Source organism: Bombus fervidus, chromosome 6 (genome assembly GCF_041682495.2).
Source record: "Bombus fervidus isolate BK054 chromosome 6, iyBomFerv1, whole genome shotgun sequence".
Classification (NCBI taxonomy): domain Eukaryota; kingdom Metazoa; phylum Arthropoda; class Insecta; order Hymenoptera; family Apidae; genus Bombus; species Bombus fervidus.
In genome coordinates, this window is record NC_091522.1 from 12,027,867 (window position 1) to 12,051,095 (window position 23,229).

At 37.0% G+C, this 23,229-nt stretch overlaps 1 protein-coding gene across 3 annotated transcripts in view; it reads left to right on the top strand.

Annotated features, from left to right (window-relative positions):
• The window catches only part of Wb (wing blister), a 197,988-nt gene that overhangs the window by 57,930 nt on the left and 116,829 nt on the right, over positions 1-23,229 (top strand). Inside the window, exons 3-7 of one of the 3 annotated variants that reach the window (XM_072005748.1) lie at positions 10,509-10,751; positions 14,367-14,597; positions 20,882-21,118; positions 21,732-21,893; positions 22,192-22,488. In XM_072005748.1, coding sequence (XP_071861849.1) covers positions 10,509-10,751; positions 14,367-14,597; positions 20,882-21,118; positions 21,732-21,893; positions 22,192-22,488 — 1,170 coding nt within the window. Of the gene's footprint in view, positions 1-10,508; positions 10,752-14,366; positions 14,598-20,881; positions 21,119-21,731; positions 21,894-22,191; positions 22,489-23,229 lie in introns of those variants that run through there. The other 2 variants (XM_072005749.1, XM_072005750.1) reach the window with 2 other exon arrangements.

The following is a 23,229-nucleotide window of genomic DNA, read 5'->3' on the forward strand; positions in this document are numbered from 1 at the left end:
GCCACTCGTGATAAACGTTCTTCAGGCTCCGTTCCGCGTGCTTGTACCACACGGAACAAGAAGAAGAAGAAGACGAAGAAGAAGGCAAGGGGCGAGAGTTGGCAGAAGAGCTAGAAAGGTTGTATCGTAAACAGATCTCGCGTCACGTTGTTATCCGCGATAGCATCTGGAGAAGCGACACCTCCGCGAAACGTGGCTTTATACGCGTGTCCGCTCAACTCCACGCGAACGTTTCACGCGTGTCGCCGACAATAAGCGTCGTGCGATCGTTTACCAGCGCTACCTACTATTTGTATCGCGTTGTATCCAGCTGGTCGTCCGAAGGGTTTGTGCGAGATTATAATCATTTTTGTTAAGGCTAGCAACCGAAGAACAAGACTGGAGAAGGAAAAAGGAGTAAATGGAATTTTCTTTTTAAATGGGTATATACATTTGTGATAACATCGTGATTTTTATCTTCGAAACACTGCAAAGTAATTATTAACGATTAGCATTGATGTTTAGGATGTGATAATCTGGTATGAAATTATGTTTTACGAATTTGAATGTTTCTCTGTTACATGAAATAAAACTTGTTTCGGTTTTTATGGACAGTTTAATTTATAGTTTGAAGTTGTATGAAACGTATAATTTAGAGTTTATCCTTTTTAATGCGTTCATAGCGTGTCCTCTCTGAATTAAGAATCTTCTTGGATTAATAATTGAAATGGATATAAGATGTTTTTATTTCTTGTATTTCGATGAATAAATCATATATTATATTGTGAGAAAAACGAAAATATTAAGTGATGTTTGCAGAAGATGAATGAAAATTGAGTTTGTATCTTATTAAATATTGGGTTATTACAAGCATGAAAATTAATTGAAACGCAAAGTTATTTTCACTCATTCTATTTAAATATCTTATTTGCATGTTCAATATAAAAAATCATTACGAACGACAGTTGTGCAAACTTTCAGTATTAATACACTGTTCTCATGTACATAGCCAAACATTAAAGCGAAATGTTATCTAAATTAGAAATACGAAATTCTATTAACACATTTTCTTGTCAATTAGATAATGTCGCTTTTTCTGAAACATTAATCAGCATTCCATATTTAGCGTATCTTAAATCGTAATATGTAACCATGATATATACTTAGCTATGCTTAATACGTTTCAAGATAAAGCAAATCTATTTACATATATACGTAATTGGCTATCAATTGGAACAATATGTTTATTTCTATCTCTTATTTCGTTTTATCTTCTAATAACTTTGAGCATTGAAGAAAACATAATATTAGTATTGCGAAAGATGTAAAACATAATTTCTAATTGTTAATTTTTTGTAAAAGAGATTAAAAGAAAAATTTTTACCATGATATTTTACCATGCTTCAATGAAGAAATCCAGGCGAAGTATATTAATATATTAGCATATACCCATTTTGCTTTAAAATTTGCATAAGCGATTGGTCTTCGTTTCAAGAAAAATATCTATACCTCGATACATATATCCTAAAAAATTAAAGAATAAAAATTCAATTTCCACAAAATTGTTCGAAACAGTATTTTGATACGTACCAGTCAGTCCAACATAAACTATTATACCAGCTACCTAAAAATCCATCAGTCACTTTCCCTACTTTCAATTTAATTGCTATTTCAACATCTACGATAACTCATATTTTTCAATAACATTAGCTGATTCCACAAAGAAACTTTCTCCCTAATGTTCAAAATTGTATGATCCACATCGAACCAAAAATCCGCAAATTTCAGTCGGAAATATTCGAAAGTGGAAAGAAGCGGGTCGTGGTAAACGTGTATCGTTCCCAGTGTTTCTTACGAGCGATAGTGTCGGGCATCCCTTTATGGGCGCGTCGCAAGACCGTAAGACCCCCGTTGAAGCGAGGCTAAGGGGCACCACTAATAAATTGGCATTGTGCGCTATCTTGCAAGGTCCGTAAATGGGGTGCAGCGAGGTGCAGCGGCAAGAAAGTTTACCGGACAGACGGTTCCTGGAGCCGGTAAGGCTTGAAGTGCTCCTCTTTGCGTGGCCGAGACTCGTTCCTCAGGGTCGGGGTTTCATCGAAGAAAGGGCGACGCTTGTCGTTATTAGAATTCTTGGACGCTTTGGTTTTCAAGGAATCGGCCGTGGTTTCTTCTCGTCGAAAATGCCTTCCTAGACTCTTAGTATAGTAATAGTAATGCACATTTCAAATTGGAATGTACAGCGTTGCGCAAAAGCCTTGCACCAAATTGTTTTGTTATGGTAACTAAATTTATTTTTAGGGATTTTTAAGTATTTTTGCTACGTTTCTTTCACATATAACGATACTATTTATACATCTGTACCGCTATCTACTACAAAATAATAACATTCGTTCTTTTACTTAGAGTGTCCCTGGACGATCAATAATGTTAATATTTCATAGTTCTCGATGAAGATTCAATTTCTCAATAAATATTGAAAATATTGCATTGACAGTATTGATCCTTTTAATTGAGGATCATGAAATATAGAAAATATATGTATTGATAATCTAAAAGCACTTTTATAGTCTTCTCAAAAATTTCCCTTCAGTGTATCGCAATTAACACGAAATGTCAAGTGTGCGAGGTAAATTACAAAATCATGTACACTTGTTTTCTCTCTTTCATGAAACAATTTGAATCTTCTTTTTTCCCAACAAAATTTTTATTGAAGATTATAATACACGTACACAGGAAAATACGATGATCTTTGCTTTATAATAATCGTACAATGTATAAATATGAAATGTATTTTCTGTTATTATTAAAATCTTTGCACAGCTTTCTTTACAAAATCTTTAGACAAAAAAGGACTTTTCCTTCTCGAAGGAAAGTTCTAAATAAGAAAAACAACAGGAAGTACAAACGAAAGTGTGAAAATTGCTTCATTGTACTTTGGAAATATAAATACAAATTACAGATTCAGGATAGCTCACGGGAATTTCTCGGCTGAAAATTGCCAGTGCATTATCGGCATAAGACTTTTTGCTCCTTTCGGCTTACCCTTTGCACGAGCGTGTTCACGCGGTCAGAAAATAGCGATTGCTTATGTATTCAGAATATCTGCCCTACACCGAGAATAGAGTGTGCAATTTACTTTAGCGTTATATCATCCGGCGCGTGAAAACAAAAGTACAGGGGCGTAGAAAACGAATGAATGGTCGGAATGATGCGGCAGTTCATCTCTCTTTGTAAGTTACCGATGAAATTGCCAACGACGAGGAATGTCGTTCCAAGCATAGACGCGCATGCAGTTTTCCGTCAAAGAGCCAACCGCCGAAGATAATAATATTTGTGATGTGTAATTTATGATGTGGAATATTAGGTCGTTACAGACGAGATAGTTGAATTTTTCATAACACTTTCAATATCTCTAGCTTTATTGAAAATAATATTAATCAAAGCGTAATCCATCAATTTCAATACACTTTGATCATCGTAAAACGTATTACGATTAAAGTGATCATTCGAACGTTGTCGATAATTTTTCGATTTATTTTTTAATGTTCTCTCGCCTAGCATATCAGTGTCGTATTATTTATTTAATATTATATGACGCCAAGTATAGAAATTTTATTAGTAGGTTCGTTTATCAGGTTAACGAATAAAATTTATAGTTTCGCACGATCATTCTATAAGATTTATTGCGATTGTAAAAATATCGTCGTGAGCTTTAAGAATACTCAACGCGATAGATTTGAACAAGGTGCTAAGAAAGTTCCTCGGTTCCGCCACCTATAATTAGTGTATTTAGATATTGGCATGATTTACGCGGCCAGTCGCGGACAATTTGAGAGCTCACAGTCTGCGAATTCGGAAGTGGAGGCACTTTGTCAACCAAAAAGAACACAGTTGACTTTTAGATGTGTTTTAGATTTATATTTATCGTGCTGAAATGAGGATAATAAAAATGACACTTACGGTTTGAATGGTACGAACCCTTTACGGCTGTGTCATTGACCAGAAAATATTTATACGAATGAAATTAGACGATTGATGGCACTCGTGATTGCGATTATGGAGCGATTCGAGCATAGGGTGCAAACATTACCCACTGAAACGCGAAATGACGATCATAAACTGCATCATAAAGCGGATGGAAATGTTGAATCGTGACAACATTTATTGTCTACACAGAGTTTAAACATATGCTCATTATATATGATGGTTTGATCTTAATGAAATCAATACAAATTTTGAATATATAACTCGATTAGCAATTTCGTTTTGTGGTAGCTGAAAGTTGTTCTTGTATCGACTTAATTTTTAAATTTAATTTGTTAGCTTCTTGTCCTTCGTACTGCTTCTGTTATAAGAAAAAAAAAAACATATTTGAAAAATATCATTTCACCTCAAAAATAATTTTGTGTAACTTTTAAACTTTCCTCGCAATAAGTGTGGTCAGAAAACTGCTTCTCAACCAAATCACGATTACGAATGGATTCCACTAAAAACAAGCACTTTGTAGGAGAGAAAAATTATATAACAACGTAATACAATATCTTTTTAATACGGAACAATCAAAATTACAGGATGTTTTGAATCTTTTTTTTAAATTGCCTTTTACAGAAAGAGAGAAATTTTTAAATGGGAAATTAAAATTTTATGTATCTTTTCTCAAATTCTCCATATTTACTCCATATTTACAAACATTGTTTCACAAAAATTGACAAACCAGAATATACAATGAATGATAAACGATTTTTTCTAATCCTCTTTCGATTTTTGGGAAATTATCGCTTGCGTTTGTATTACATATAGACCAATGATATCATCGAATAATACGATCAAACTCGAGCAATGATTATTTCCATTTCTGTCCACTGCATGCCGCTCTGTACGACGTGGTTAATTGTAAACAGTTCCGCGGATCTAATTAGCTACCATATGGTGTCTCTCTGACGACTGCTTGACTAATTCTCAGGGTAATCTTCGTGTCGTAAATTGTTCCGAGAAGATGCGACCTCCGAGTCAAAATGCAATTTGTGTATCATTTGAGGTCGTAATTGGACTGTGGTTAATTTTGTACGCGAACATTGCATTTACACACAAATGCTTTAAAAGCGTGTGGATGCGTATGTAGCGAAAAATTATAGTGTCAGAAAAAATTTTTTTAAGAGTCGTTGAGATTCGTGGTACAATAGACAAGATTCTCTTATTCCTCGAAATTGAGTACTTTGTAACTTGTTTGTGTTCTTTGTAATTAAATAGAAATATCTGTTTGCGAAAGGTATCAGTCCATACAGAGTTTGAGCTAATGAAATTTTCTATATGACAAGGAAATCACTAATTTTGATCATTTTATCAAATTTCTAAAGAGTTACAAATTTCCTAAATTGGCTTGTCTCCATTTTAAATATTGTAAGTAGCAATAAATAAGATAGTTTGTATATAGTGATATTGAACTATTATCCATATTGAATACTTATGTTTTATACGTAAACGTAAAATTTGCACCTACCAAATTTCGTATAGAAATTCATTCAAAGTAACTTCATAAAATACCAGTTACAAGCAAATTTAAGGAACATTTCCTATAAAATACAATTGTGAACAGCATTCGCGATGCTCCATGTCCGACCGAAACATAATCTCGATCGCAACGGTGAGCCGTAGCTTGAGACTTCCCAGTACACCTGTATAACCGTACAATCGACGATAAAATCTCTTCCATTACAACGCAATCTGGCTCGATCTACACGCGTTCTTAGCGAAGGATCGAGTCTGATCGCCGACTCATGGCCCGACGCCGATCCGGTCATTATTGACTTTCTTCATCTCCTGAGCTTCCACTATAAAGCCATTTCTGTCATTCGATGCTAATACCGGCCGTATCCTTACAAGGCTGCGCCGATGTGTTCGAGCTCGAACGAAGGCGACTAGTCGTCGACCCGATCGTGGGAGCCTTCCCTTGGACGTGGTGCCCGCTTCTTCGGACCACGAGAATTCCGCTCTTCCTCTGGCAGCCTCACAAAAAAATCGTGTTTCTCGGATGCTTGAAGCGAGATCGAGCGTGACTTTTGCGGTCGTAGTCACTTTTAATTTTCTTCGAACCGATCACAACCACTTCTTTCCTCCTTTGGTCGAACCCTTTCCACGCGTTTGACCGTAAGTTTTACGAGGGATTCCGGAAATGTCGAACTTTCTGAAAAGAATTTGTGTTCTAGATTAGCTAATTTTTTATACGTTCGTTATTGATACAAGTTCTATCAGATACGCTAAATGAACATATAATTCTTGTATAGGATTTATTTCCTGGTTACGAAGCTACGAAAGTATCGCGTATGCACTTTAAAGATGACACAACTTAAGCGAGTTCCTCGGGAGAAGCGAGAAGCGATTCGAAAGATCATAAGAAACGTATGATGTTGGCGAAAGTTATGGATTCCGGGAAACAGCGATGAAATAAAAATGATATTTCATTCTTGTAATTTTGAAGATTCATATCCGATAAACGTTTCAACGTTGTTACCTACATATTGTGAAGCTGTCAACTTCAAAGAAATTTAGAAAATCTTTAAAAGGTAGTTCACTTTAAATTCCCATAAAAATAAGCATGTATCTTTTCTAACATTATTTTTGCTACATCTTTGTTCAAAGTTAATTCAAAGATCAATGAGTTTCAAGTTTATTTTAGGCTACTTCTTTATTAAAACACGAACAATAATTGTACTAGTCCTATGTAATTTATGTATTTTTTGTTAATATAATACAACCTATTATATTCCCCCCCTTTTTTTTTATCAATTTTTACCGCAAAAGTTCTGGAGGAAAGTAGAAGATAATAAAGAATAATTTTATATACTGGCGTGTTCGACGCAATCTGAGCGAAGTGCTTCTATGAAGCTGTGAGTGCAACATAATCGAAGTCTTCATGGTAGTGCGCTGCGGAAAGGTCGCGTTGGATAGGGTGCGTTAAGCATACAGCCCTTGACGTGTTTTCTTGCAGGGTCATCCAATCGAGCTTACTACTATTTACACTGAGGCAAACCCATCGAAGATAAACGTGCTGGCCCTTGAACCGAGAAGACCGGTTCGTAGCACTTTTTTCACACGATCCGTTGAAAATTAAAGTGCTTACTTGATGACTTCATGAAGTCCTCCATTATCGATGCTCGACAAATTCTCTGCATTCTTCTGTAAGAATATATCACGATGTATTTATCGTTTTTCTTATTTGCATAGCTGATAAACAAATTTCGCTGTGCAAAGAGAGGTTCTTTCTTTCCTCAATTGACATGTCAAATGTCAAAGTAGAAAAATTTATTTCGTTAGATATCTCGATGAAAGTTTTCTAGTATTTTGCGATCGTACTGATCTTAATTAATATGTATATTTTTCTCTCTCTTTTTAATGCAAATGCGATTGAATTGAATTACAATAAGCAGCGCGAAATATTTCGAGCAATGTTGGTTATTTTGACGAACAGCAAAATGGTTGAGCAACAACGACTGTCATCCATAAAACACCGAATGTCGTTTCATTCGAACCGAAACGACAGCGTAGAAATCATGTTTGTTTTCTCCGCGTTCACCGACGTCCGTCGACATCCGAGATGGCGAAGAAAATCCAATATATACCCCGGTTGCTTGTATAGAAAGCGTCAACCTTGAACTCCGAATACACTGTCGGCTTCTACACGACCTACCCCATGACGAGGCACGCGATGCTGATAGCAGAGTCGAAGAAGCAGACGAACACGTGCAGCCAGTGTAAATATTTAGCCTTCGGAACGTTTGCACGCCGTGCTGTGTGTGTCGTACTTTTCCTCTTCGCTTCTGCTTCGTCTTCTTCGTAAGTTCGTTGCGAGATTTCGGGACGCGCACGTTGCGTCCGTAAATACCGACGGCGCGGTTGGATCGCTTCGTAAATGAATTTAAAAACGATTTTGTGGCGTGGCAGACTTTTGATCGATGCGTTTCGTTGTTGTATTAAATCGTGTTAGCCCTTTCGATGGTTAGTAATCAATTATAACGTATTATATACGTAAGGCGTATACGTACAGATAGGTAGAAACATTAATCTACATTCAAATAAACACCCAAGTTTCAACAGTAAATCTCATGGTCATCTAACTCCGACGTAGAAAGCTTTGCCAATTCCACGCCCACTTCACATCTCCACAAACTTCTCGATATTTCAAAAACTACGTCTGCAAGGAATCGGTCGAGGTATATTTTGACAGTCTTTTAATACGATTGAAAGAATGTGATTGGTCAATTCATTGAAAAAGCTGCATCTACATTGTCAGATCGTACTTTACGATCAGCGCGTTTCAATGTAAAGCGTTCCAGTCCAGAAATCTCTAATTCTCATAGAAATCTTCTAATGTTTTTAAAAACTGAAACTAAAGGAAGAAACGAAGGTCTGATTTAAAACAGGCTGCCTCGGCCTCAATATTAACGAGCAGATTTCCATGATTCGACTAGTTGAAAGGATCTGCTACATGCACAGACCGAGCAAGAGGATCGGATAATTGAAGTCCGCTTCCTCGGGATTCGGATCGAGCGTCCCGGACGAAGTCCTTAGAAGGAAGCGGACCCCGCCGGTATCGCGGACATGCGATCTGTCTTTATGGTCCGAAAGTGGGCGTCGGTCTGGCCTCACAATGCCGGCGTAACGACGACACAACGAGGACAACGACAACGACAAAGACGGACCCGACGAGAGAATGAGGGACTCCTGTCTTGTTAACCCGACGAAACAGGGCGACGCGTGTCTGCTCGACGACACAACGTCCACCGTCGAGACGCGATAGCCCTCGTGAGTTACTGTTCCATTCAACAAATTATTAAAAGAATGAGAAAAGTTGGGTGGTTGCTAGTTTTTGTCTTTATGGAGACTCGTTTACCGAGTAAAAGAATATTGTAATTCTTCGTACTGTTTATTACTCGTTAATTCGCTGTATAATTTCTATTATCATTTGCAACTTTTTTCCATCTTAATGGCAGCTTGTGTATTTCTTTGTGGTAAAAGGATTCGTCCTTGAAAGCGAAACACTCATCCAGTGGCTGTTTAACATCTCCATCTTCGTAAAACGTTTTTTCCATTTAACTACTTAACGACCATACACGTGTTAACAGGCCTTCAAAAATTTTTCTCTACCTTCCTTCATCTCGTGTTAACACGCTCCTACTTTGTCGGTTGAATTTATACAAAACTAAGAATATTCGCGTGCCAGTTCCAACGAGGCTTACTGGGCGGCACTTAGCAGATTTTATTTCGCTAACTACCATGAAAGGAAATCTTTGCAGGCAATCTGTTGTGCGTTCGCAAAAGACTGACAAAAAAGATCCGTAAAGAATCGAGGCATCGTTGTAAAGATTGCAGCGCACTTTTATGCATTGTACCATGTTTCCGTTTATACCACACCATAAGTGTTACATAAAAATTAATTGTAAAAATCTAAATATACAGTGTGCTTTATAAAGACATTTCTCCTTCCAGAAAACATCAAATATTCGTCTCAATTTCTCATCCTATCGCTTTGCGTACGAACGAGTTAATAGTATTGCGAGATTTTATAATTTTCAGAGAGGTGATTTTGTCTAAAACATCTTTTTTTTCTGTTTTAAACACGATGCGTTATTAGGTATGTTAATCAGTTACTAAATCTATCAATTTTTGCAAAATATTTCGGTCCTTAAGGGGTTAAAAAATATTGTATAAGAAGTTGTCAATAATTTCATACCTCGTTTGAAATAATTAAACTCAGTTCTTATACTGAATTTAACTTGGTAAATCTTGACTTAAATCTTGAATGTGATTGCAGGAGTACAGTGGTTCAGAAGTATAAGATTAGAATGGTTAGGATGTACGAAGAGAAAGTGCAGATATTCAAATTGGTACTGTCATAACTAGTAATAGTGTTTTAATTCGAACGCAATAAAACATGTCGTTTTCTTTGCAAACATTGCTACAGGAAACTCTATTTTCTAACAAAATAACAAGATTCGTATATCGTGTGGAGTAACGCGAACGACGATCGCGAATTGTTATTTGTTAGCACCGCGGGAAACGTGGCACAGCCGGAAACGTGGCACAGCCAGATGGATCGTGAGTAATTCAGCCACGTGGATTATTCCACACGATTCCTGCGTGCTTGAAATTAATTATCCAGTAGAAAATTCACCAGACTCCGCAGGGATTCTGGCAAACTGCAGGGTATCTATGGTTCTCTGTCCTCTAACTCCCTTTCCGCTATTACACACTGAAATGAAATGGCTCGGCATATCGTAGGCATTCTGTGTACCATTGGCGATTCTCTCTGAAAGACCACGTTAAACGATTAAAATATTTTGCATTTTGATGCAATTTTTTGATATCCTCACGCTAGAAAGTATCGAAGTTTAGAAATATTTTATTTATTGGTGTAACAGTTTTGACCTTAAAATCTTTATGACGATCTTACTGCATTGGAAATTAATATATTTTATTGGGAATAAATGAATATAATATCTAATATGTTATAAATTCTATCTGTCCAGGTGTATCAAATAGAGTACGTAATTGTGAAGGCAGCAAATTCACCAAGGCCAGCCGCATGGATTTTGGAGAAATCTATCGATGGCGAAAATTTCCAACCGTGGCAGTATTACGCACCAAGCGATGAAGAATGTTGGACGCGGTACTCTGTGCCGCCTGTTACCGGAAAACCTATTTACATCGGGGACGACGATGTGATATGCACCAGCGTCTTTTCCAGGCAGACTCCTATGGAAAACGGAGAGGTAAGGGCGCTACTATCTTTATTCATATTTTTGGCTATATACTGTGAACAAATCTTAGACCACCCAGCGAATAAATATTTTTCCTTTACAAATGAATATAAAGATACTCGATAAAAATTGCTAAAAATTGATTAATTTGAAATAATACTTTCGATAAATTTCTTTTATGCTCTCGATAACAAATTTATTTTTATTTATGTACGTTGATTACTTTAATAACATCGAAAATATTTCTCTTCTTACTTCTGTATGTTTCCCAACTGTACAAATACTTTTGTACACAGTAATGTCTATTAATGTTTGATTAATTTAAATTGTCTCTCACTGTATATCGACTCTACTCTATTATCAGAAACCTCGATTAGGAAAAAAACAATCAGATAAAAAATAGATTAAATTTCACGATCGTCGATCGTTTCGTCGAGAAACAAAGGTGTGTAATTATTTACGCGCGAAATCGGCTGTTATTTTCGTGTTAACGCGGTAGCTGTCCAGAGCCAGATCATTAATTATCGTTCGTCCCATGCAATCGCTGGTGTAATTACATGATTGGATGATTAGTCGGCTGACGCTTTGACGAGCAATACGAGTGCTTGCTTGGCTGCTTGGGGGAAACATTTCTTCCAAGGCATTTCCGCTGAACTCGCAGACTTTTTCTCCCTCAGTATCTTCTCGATCGAATTATATACTCGACCTTAAGTTATAGAGTAATTTCAGCGCGATTGAAACGGTCTGGTAGAAATGGAACGTTTACCAGGTGAAATTGGTCGATCGCTGCTCGTTACAGGTGACACTTCGTTACTTTCTCGATGAGACTGGTTCATAGCGTGCGACTGTTTTTGCTGATTAGAGTTGAAATTGTAAGTTCTTTCTGCAATCTTGCACGATAATTTGCCAAATAGTAATATTTACGATCTAGCATTTGACAAGTTGTAAACTGTAAACTTCTGTTATTTAATTGTTTCACCGTTTTGCCTCAAATAGGATAGCTGGTTCGTAATTTGTAATAATATTAACGAACTGACATTTGACAAGTTATAAATTGTAAACATTCGTTACATAATGGTTTTACTATTTTGCGTCAAGTAGCTTGTAATTTGTACAATTCGCTCATAGATTTGTTATCTTTATTTCTTTTATCAGAAACGATTAAATTTGTTCCTATTGTACAAAAGAATTTATCAGCACTTGTAATTCGTAACTTGAGACATGTGAAACTATAATAACCATTTTAATGTAAAATTTTAATAATCATTCGTTTACATGTGGAAGGGAAACCTTATAGTTATGTTACACATAGCGAAACTGTAGGGACGTGTTGTCAAAACGACAGAGTTTCTTTGAAACTTCTACAGAACTACAATAGCATTAACTTTGCAGCGTCAAATTTCTTCATTAGGTTAACGTCATAATACGATATCGATTGAGAGGCAAATCTCATACTTACCGTGTGCATTCTGTCCAATGTGCTTTCAAATTTCCTATAAATGTATAAAAATCCGTCGATTATTCATCGGCCAAAAATTCTCCCTTTCCGTGTACGCAGCAGTTCAATTTCATTGTCGGAAAACTTATAACAGATGTGAAAATGCGAGAAGCATCTATCTGGAGGGGAATTAGCAAACTTCTCGGAAGAGCAAACGGATAATTAGAGCTTACAGCCGTGCACGAGGCGGTGCGCACGAGATCGGTTTTGTGCAAACTGGAAGGTGGTTGAGAAAAGGAAGAGGACAGCGAGAGCGATGGTGGAAAGAGAGGGAAAGGGAGAACGAATCGATGATACAAAAACGGCGATCCCTACATTCCGGCCATGTATGGTGTATGCTTGCCTTATATGGGGCTATCACGTACGCACCTCCTATGGGGGGTTGCCAGTTTTACGCTTCTGTACGCGGCTACGGATCGACCAGGAAAAAAATCGGAAAGCGAGGAACAGCGAATCGGCTGAACGGTGTACGTCATGGGAGAAACAGCTGTCACAATTTCGAAGGAATCATTGTTCAATTTAAGAAAATGTGGACAATGTTTGATGGATCTTAGTTGACTTTCGAAGAGAATCGTTGGTTGATTTTTTTATCTACAGTGGTTGTGAAAAGTATTTGTATGAGCATTGTATTTATCACAGCTAAAATCCGGATTTTGTACACAATTCGTGTTATGGAGAATATAATTAAAGAGGTAGAAGCTCGGTGGAAAATTGTTTAATTACCGGGCATCATAGAAATCTATACTCTGGAAATTTTATATATTTCTTGCATTGTATATTCTGTGCGATCTTGCACTTTCAAATTTCCTACAAATACAGTGTAATTGTGATAATAACTTAGTAATGGAAGAATTTCTACGATTCTTATATTCTATAAAGAAATTGTTTCCGATTTTCTTCGCTTGATTTGCTTTAAAAAATAAATGGCAAAAGTACAAAGATTGTTGAAAAGCTTCGATCAGATCATTGAGAAATATAGAAAGGTAACAATTCGAACACTGAAGTGTGTTGTGTATAGACTTGCCACTCAACATGCTAATTAAGTCCACGTATATTAAACTTGATTATAATACTACGAAAATGAAATGTAGAATTCGATAAAATAGATCACTGCATTGGAAAATAAGGCTATGTGCGAATACTTTCTGTAGTCACTCCGTATTAGTTGATTTCTGTAAAATGATCGTTTGTAGAGTAATCGTTCGAGGAATCTGGGAGTTTCGGAAATTACGCGAATCTTTGTGATAAACGAAAGCGTTGAGTGGAGAATTAATTAGAAATAAAAAATTGCAATTGATTAAATGTATTTAGTGATAAAGCGATATGAAGGATTCTTACACGAAATATTACGTACTAAATCATGTAACCAGGTGAAAAAATGTTCGAAAAAAATTAGGTATAGGAAAGTGTAGGCGCGTCTATCCTGGAATCCATGTAATTGTTCCATATTAGGAGCCGCGGAATGCCATTTATGGAACTCGTTTTCTACTTAACGCGCGGCACCATTCACAAATGATTTACTCCTTCGATTTCAGCGTTCTCTTAGATTTAGTGCTGTAATCAAACGTTTGTATTTCTTATTATCGATTGCCGATGTCGTTTCTGCAGGTAGTTTACGTCGATCCGTTCGTAATACGGGAACAAATTGGATATCTTTTTTGTTTCTACAGAACATTTTTCTAGAAAATTTTATGGATCTATATCTGATCTAGATTTTATAGATGGGATATTATCGTAATTTTCTTTGCGTTACTTTGCGTCTTCCTCGTGTTCGTACACAACGTAAAACATAATCAGAATTATTCGTCTTAGATCTTATATCACCAAGTCTAAATATAAAACAAGAAAGTACTTGAATTCAAAATTAATTGAAATAATTTTAGGTACAACTCCCGTTATCTGATAAAAGCAACTGCTAATTAAAGCATATAATTGCTTGTAATATAATTAAATATCAAAGATATTAAACTACTCTTTCGACAAAATATTAACCACTCGATTGATTTCCCAACGAATCGAAAGATCTCTAGAAATTTTAATAAACTCAAACTTTTCGATAAACCATAATGTGCCTAAATTAAGGAATAATTTTGTTCTGTATATATTCAATCAACGATATCTCCTTTTAGATCCATACTCACCTGGTGAACGGTAGACCTGGTGCCCTGAATCACAGCACGACCCTTCAGGAATTCACGCAGGCCAGATACGTACGGCTTCGGCTTCAGGGTCTTCGACGCAGTGGAGAGACGATCGCGGACAAAAGGCGCGCGTTTTACTCGATTAAAGAAATCAACATTGGCGGAAGATGTGTGTGTTCCGGCCACGCGGCAAGATGTCGTTACAGCGTCCAACACGGGGTAAGTGCGAGAATATTTTACAACGAAAGAAATGCTGAGAATAAAATCACATGTTCTTGATCGAGGATAAGTCAGGTGTTGACAATATACGATTTTTGTAACTGTGAATTGTGATTTATCAACGTGTATATGTATTTAGCTTGTCAACGGATGTATTGGCCATACGCGAAAGAAACGACATTACGTTATATTAAGGATATCGATTTGGAACAGATATGAATTTTATGCTTTACAAGTTATCCCGGTACGAGTTACGAGCTCCATAATTCACACGTTGACTCGTGCTAAATTAAAAGTCGTAAAATTTACACATTGACTCCCGACGGATTACAAGTTTTGCAATTAACACATTTGCCTCGAACCTGTTGTAAGGTTTCCCATCGAGAAACAACCGGATCTTCTTCGACCAATGCTGAGAGTCTTTTATTCGACGCATCTTGATGGATATTTCACGAAGACTTAATTAAAAGTTACATTAAATTAAAATTTAATAAAACCTGAAAAATTAGCTACCAAATTGCATCTTTTGCTCTCTCTCTCTATCTGTCTGTCTGTCTCTCTCTCTCTCTCTTTCTTCCTATTGATTGTAATAAATTTATTACTTAATACATCATTTTCACTTCGTGATTAGTATACAGAATTAGATAGAAGTAGGAACCAACAGATAGGACTAGTAATGGAAACAGCTATCGCATATTATAATAAAATTATAATCTATCGAGAAAAGGAAGAAAGTTTAGAAAGCAAACCACGAGGTTTTATTTTCTTCTAGACAGTCCTTTCTAAAGTTAGATATCGCGAATATCTGCGATTGGAAGGGGCGGCTACCGAGGTGCAGGAAATAAATCTGTCGGAAATGCCATAAACTTGTCAGACCTTTGTCTACCGCCGCTGCTAATGGCAAGATCGCCTTCGTTTCGAGTCGGTTGCCTGTTAGAAATCGTCGGTCCTCCGCAGGGGACTACTGTACGTTAAGTTTCTTGCACGATCGCGCGGGAGTCGCTCCAAATTTCCGAGCGTCGTTAACTTTTTTAGCGTTCTGTGCTACTAATGAGAGCTAGAGGTTGCGGAAGCTACCGTGGAAAGAACACGGGACTGAATCTGCGGGATAGAACAACAGCATTTAAAGATTTATGTTTGTCGAAGAATGTCTTTACGTGCTTCCTTTCCAATGTTATTTTTCCTTCCTTTATATATATCGTATTCAATTGGTAAAATCGATGAAGCTTCGCGTGTCCTTTCATTTTTTTCCTGATTGAAGATATTTCAGACACGGATTTATTATTTAACGTTTTGTACAGTACGTGAGATACAACTGTCGTTAGCTTTGAAACGTTTCTATTGGGTGCATGAACAAGTTTTAGTCCTTCTTTTTACGATTTTCTTTTATTTATACATAATTACACGTGTGCTTCGCAAAATAATGTTCGAAATATTTTCCCTCATTTCGTATTACTTTCTCGAGCTTCGTCACGGAAAAATGACATTTCGTTTATCTGCAACATTTCGAAAGTGCTGTCCGACTAAAGAGCGCTGCATCGACCTGAATAAACGGTAATCTGTCGGTGTCAAATCCGAAGAATACGCCGCGTGCGCAAGAACTTTTCACCTCGCGCCGTTTCTTTGCGAGGTTATTGTCACCAACCGATCATGAAGTCGACGTTTCAGATAGATCAATACCGACCGAAAAATTACAGAACAAGACAGGAGATTATATGAATTAAAAGTAATTATGCACGAACGCTTGGAAAATGACTAAAACTTTTCCGTACATCTGATGTCATAAAGTTGAATCATAAATGTAAAATTACTATTATTTTGAGATGTTAGCTGTAATCATTTAATTGTAAAACAAGAAGACGTGCATCGCACGTTATTAACGTTAATTATAGTTATTAAGTCAAATAATAATACATCGAGCATGATATTACAAACAATGTTGTATTGGTCAAAAATCTTAATTGATTATTTGAAGCATAAAATGAAAATAAATATTTCACCGTCTATTTAAGCAATTCGATTAGAACAGTCACGATAGATACGTTCAAATTTTCGTTCTTATCCAACAGACTAGCGAAAGTGAAAAAGAGGCGGAGAAGAAAAATCAATTCTTCTCCTTGCCTTTCATAATTTCTTCGTAACAACGATTGCATAAGAAAGTAATAATTGTCTGTTCAAGATTAATTATTCTCCTAAAGAAAGACACGTTCCCAGGATGGCAAAATGATGCAGACCGTGCAATAAGAATCCTGCATACTATTAATGCCCACGAATGGGCACATTGGCGAAGTCGAGCTTTAACAGTCGTGATCTTTCAACGTGCTGAAAGAGGGGACCGGGACCCGTTGTTAATTGTTACGAAACATTTCTTCGCAGTGCATTAATCAGCCTCGCGGGTGTCACGCCGTTTCGCCTTTGAGAAGTAATAAAATTAGAAAGAAATGATCGGTCGGTGTCTTGGTCCGTGTCAAAGGGCCTGCCGTTGTTCTCACGTTCCATTATTCTTGTATTTCTGTAGCTGAGTGTTGTATGCATGGGTGATCGTTGCTCGATGTTGAACTCGACGCGTTATCGAGTCACTCGAACGAGTTCTAACTGGGTTTTAGTTCAAGGATCGTGCTGGGAATTATGGCGGATGTTTTATGGATGTGTTTTCTGCTTTAGGGAAAAGAAGGCGAAGGAAAGGTGTACATATTTTCACGATGGTTCTTGCGGTCGATTTTTTTATCTTAATGGTGATAGATATCAATTTTTCGTTAACTATGTTCCCTTATTTATATCTGACGTTTGTTTCCAGTCCGAAGAATTACAGAAGGATTACAGAACGATTACAGAGAAAAAGCAAATGTCTTGCTTTAATTTCATAATTATTCCTGTTATCGCAGTATGTTTTCAGTACTAAACGACGATATCGATCGTAAATGAGAAAATGATCCGGAAAGAATCAAACAACTCAGTTAATAATTTTACGTTAAGCTCATCTAGTCATAATCGTCTAGATAGAGTAATAGGGATAGTTTCTAGATATTAATACCTAATTAATACCTGGTCCTAAATATAAGTATCGTCATCGTTTAAATTGATTACAAACTCGGTAAACACGTGTCCGATTACCGTGTTATCAATACCACTTACATTTCCATATTTCATTTCCTCTGTCACTAGTATCGTTGTACTTTTTACGTGTAGTAGCTGTTTGATTCGCGGTAATACATCAAAAGGGTTAATGATCGAGAAACATGACGGTGACTTCTTTCGAACATCGAATAACAAGGGCCATGAATCGTCTAAGAAATTCAGGTGGCGATATCAGGTTTTTATCGCAAACATCATTCGCTCGACAACGAATTCGACTCGATTAGAATGAACTTTTGGCAATGCTCACCAGGATAAATTGAATTAGTTTTTGGGCGGGTCCGGCGCAGCACGCGGACGACGATTGGCACGTAGACCGAATAGCGATCGCATTGCTGAATACGAAGCCATCGGTCGAGCATTCGAAATATTTTCCAGTTACGTCTCAATCAAATTGTCATCTTCGATCATATAACGTTGATATTCGTCAGCTTCATTCTCTCGCCTTTGTTCTTCTAATCACGAAATATCACTTTCGTGTTTATGGTCCGGTTTCTTAGTCATGCAGTATCGATGAACGAAAAATCATAAATTATAACAGCCGCAGTTGCAACATTTTTATTTATCCTTTAATTGAACCGTGATTATATCGTGGAAATTCGCAGCTTCGTTTTCTCTCAGATTTTGTGTGTCGTAAATTCTCATAGAAGTAATCACTGATGGAAATGTTTTTTAAATTTCAAATTATTCGAACCTTGCCTTTCTTATCGTTAACATAACTTCTCCTGTTGTGGTAATGTTCATATGGTTTTAGTATTCAGTTTTTAAGCTTCTTAAGCAAAGAAATATCTTTTTGCAATAGAGATAATTGCTTAGAGATTTATTTTATTTAACCGTTACTTTTCTCGTTACGCGTCGTTTTTTCAACAGTATTTATATTAAACAATTATTGTGCTGGCCACAAACATTACGCTCGATTCTTATACACAGCTTGCTCCGACGCTAATTAAGTCCTCGGTACATCGATCTCAGTAAATCACTAGATAATATGCTTCATTGTAGCAGTCATTAACCGTTTCCCGCGGTGCGTCTATTCTCATGAATGACAATGGTCATTAATGAAAACACAATGAAGTCTGTGATGCGTCGTAAAAAATGTAAATTACGATTTGCTGCTCGCATCTGGTGCTCAGAATATCTCCGACTTGCCATATAAACACGTCTCGTAAAGTCTTATCGTTTATAGGTTTGTAATTCTGCTCGTAGAGTACGATCGCTGTTCACAGTGGATCTTTAATAATTTATTAAGATCACGTGCTGGATGAAGACGCGCGGTTAATGGAAAAGTCCGATAAATTACGTTATCCGTAATTCACTCGATCGATTTTCCATATTTTTCTAATCCACTACGTAACCTTAGATTACTCTAATTTGGAATTAGAAACAAGAAACACTGCTATCTTTTCTTCAACTTTCAGCTTCAACTTTCAACTTCAACAGACTTCAACTTTGTTAAATATATGATATTTAACTTACGCGTCAACAACTTTATCAATATAATTATTTTCTCGTGGCAACAAAAAATATTTTCCTATTACTCGATCAATTGTCAGTAGAATAATGGAATAAGGAATTAATATTACATTTCCTCTCTGCGGTAATATTAAAAAGAGAAACCGGTAAATTTAAACGGAGGAAACATGGAGTTAATCCAATGCGGGTGGTTTTGCCACTTAAAACTAAGCGTCGTATATATTGGATCACGTTTTCCAGATTAATGTGTATAATATTATGTAAATTAAATGTAATAACATTATTTACTACCATGATAATAGTTTCTCTAATTGACCGTATAGTAGTAGTCTCGTATATTGCGCGTACGATAGTGAACGATCAAACCAACAGTTTAACAATCCTCCTTATTTTCATTAAACTGAATTTTTAATTTGTACTTAAACAAGCCTTAAATAACCTTATTATTATTATTATACTGTTAGGTTTGCTGAGAATCTCGAGATAGATGGACATTGTTAGAAAAATCTGTGCTCAACGAATGGAAATTTTATTATGGAAAATGATTTTCGTATCGTTTTTAACGTTAAACACGTAGAAATACATATTTTTATTCGGAAAGGTTTCCAATGTTAACTCTTAGATCGCGATAGAGGAACGTGGAATTTCATTGCGAGAGTCTTTATTTTGTAATAAAAAATGTAACGTTTCCCTATTAGAAGTATTTTTTATTCAAAGTCCAAGAAACTACGATTCTCTGAAATTTTTAACAAGCTTCTATTATCTGGTTGAACAATACACCTGGGAAACGACCTACGTGCGCGAAAACTCACGGGTCTTCGTCTCACAAATTACGCTAGTTGGAATAAGAACCGCGAGCCAGTCGAAACCGCGTGCGAATTAATGTTTTCGATAACGCGTCCGGTTATCTTAACGGTCCTATAAATTCTCCAACGTCACATCTTTGTGATTGCGTGGCTGTACTATGTCTCCTACCCGAGCGCAATACCGGATATCTGTATCGCCAGTCATAAAGAAGCATCCTCGTTGCAGCGACCGTGTCGCGATTTATAAAGCGCGCTTGTACGCCGTGCGATATCCATTACGCCTTCCGCGTTAATTGATTCGACGATCGTGGAAAAATGGCTAGAAAGCGGAAATGCGATATCGTTCACCCACTTCACTTTTTCGGTTTCGAGGAATTAGCAGCGAGATATTCATTTCTTGGAAACGCAACAACAGAGAAGCATAGTTATTCATTAAGGATTGCCTTTGCCTTCTTTTTTAGATATCGTCAAGTGGCGTGAATTCGTTGTTCGTTATAGACAAACTTGAAATTTATTATTATTCAGTATTAAATAATTAATATTAACACTGGCGTTACGAGCGAAACACGAATCGAATATTTTTGTAAGGGCGTGATCATACTACACAACTTTCTACGTTCTTTGCATCCTGAATATTTCACAAATAATATACGCAATGAATATTTAACGAATAAAATACCAGCTATTTCCATATCGTCTAATATACCTACCGAAAGAAACATCAAAATCTACTAACACTGAAGCGAAGGTTTGCTCGAAGACCGTATTAGTCGTAAACACGTAGAAAAATCGGATACCTAGACGTTTAACCAGTAATACTAAACCGAGAAGATTAACAAGTTTCCATTAAGAGGTGGTATTGTTTCTCAGCATCAAGAATGCGAATGCGAGCGCCACACGTGCGGCGAAAGATGCGAAAAATGCTGTCCCATGTACAATCAGATTCCGTGGAAACCTGGCACAGCTGCGAAGGGCTTTCACTGTGAGAAATGCAACTGCAATGGACATGCAACCTCGTGCAGATATGATCAGGATGTGGCCGACAGAAGAATGTCTATGGACATTCGTGGGAAATTTCGCGGCGGTGGTGTCTGCATTAATTGCACAGTAAGCCCGAATTTCACGAGAGAAATATCGCCGAATGAAATTGCCGATACATCGTCAATTTGTTTTGAGAATGTGACTGTCGATGACGAAAGGAATGCTGCACGAATCTTTTTGTTTATATATGTGTCTTACGTAGAAAGTGACCAGCATAAGCATAAACAGCATTGTTTGATCGTATGAATGTAAATTACGCTTTTATTCGTTGTGCGATACGTTGTGCTTTTGTTGTGGCAATTTGTTTCTTTGCGATTAGTAACGTAGTTATAGTTGTGTATATACATACATACATACATACATACATACATTTATATAGGTGTTACATATATATAGATATATATATGTATATATGTATAGGGTGTTACGAGGAAGGAATTTGGGACTCTGTAAATGCTTTAATCAGAGCTGCTTCTACCTTCGATCTTTGTTTCAAAATCAGCATCTGTACTGTGCTTCTTCTCAAACTTTATGAATATTATTCCTAATATTTTTCCTATTATAAATTATATTATTCCTAATATTTAAATTTCGAAGCAACTAAACATAGAACACTTTGCGACGCGTATAGAGCTTCCAACATCTGTGCTAACGTTCCTTGTAAAATGATTTGTTTCAGGAACATACGGCTGGAATCAATTGTGAGAAGTGTCAGGTTAATTATTACAGGCCGAACGGGGTTGCCCCTGATGATCCTGAACCTTGCGTGCCGTGCGACTGCAACGTACACGGTAGCACGGGTTACTGCACCCCGGATGACTCCTACGTTCATATAGGAAAGGTAGGCACGTGTTCGTACGAACATCTTTCGTTTTATCTACAGGAAATTTATTTGCAATTTGAACCTGGCAAATACTCGATGAATTTTTAGGTGTTACATCGTCCACGATAAAATTCCACATCGGATCATTCATAGAGAAATCAGAAAGAAAAAAATTACGAAAACTTCTTCCTTCTTTGCGTCTGTCAGCTCCTTTTGTAGAATGAAACTCAACGTTTCATCGTCGATACTTTAAACATTTCGCTATTATCGTTGGCCAAATCAATCTTGATCGAGTTAAACACCGATCGTGTTTCAGGTAGCAGGCGCTTGTGATTGCAAAGCGGGTTATTCGGGATACAAGTGCGACCAGTGTGCAGCCGGTTATCGTCAGTTTCCTGATTGCATGCCCTGTCCGTGCGATTCCCGCGGGATCCTCCCTTCTCACGACTGCGAGGGGGACTGCCTCTGCAAGGCGAACGTCGCTGGCGAGTTGTGCGACGAGTGCAAACCGGGACACTTTGCGCTAACTAAGGAAAATCTCGATGGATGCCTTCCGTGTTACTGTTTCGGTGTTAGCGATCATTGTGGAACCGCTAAATTATCTTATTCCACAGTGAGTAGATTATTGTTCACACGCGTAGATAGATGTTATTGATTTTTATTGGAACACTGATTAGCTAGATAATGCTGGATGATGCAGTTTGAAAAATAATAGAATATAAGTTAGTCGAATAAATGAAGAACAATGTTGAAGAATTTCGACGGATGTAATTAGAAAGTTGAATGTCACGAGTGTGAATTAGTTTCAAGGCACTCTGAAGGAAGAGTTAGTTGTAGATTCCAGCGGCTGTATTGAATTATAACGTGAAAATGTATTGATATTTTTGTTGAATGTCTAATGTATTACAAGCAACAGTAAACAAGTAAATACGTACGAGTCAACAATTGAATTTTAAACCCGTGGAACGAAATCTATAAAATTCACAGTCGAAACGTAATGCTCTCTATTTGGCGAGACCAACAAGATTTGTACTACGAGCCATTGAAAGCTCAGAGAGCGTAGTTCTAGACTAAGAACGTTCACGAATATCAAATAAACGACGCTAGTTATTCTCTTGCACGGCGATGCACGACCACGCGTCGCAATGAACAACGTTGTTTCGTGAAACAAACGCTGTTGGAGTTAGAATGGAGAGTCTTCCCACACTCCGTGTATTCTCCAGACCTGGCTCCATCGGACTACCACCTTTTCCAGTCAATACAGCACGCATTGGAAGGTACGCGCTTCATAAACGTCGCAGGAGTGGAAAAAATAGTTGATGAGTGGATCGATTCAAAAAATAAATAGTTCCAT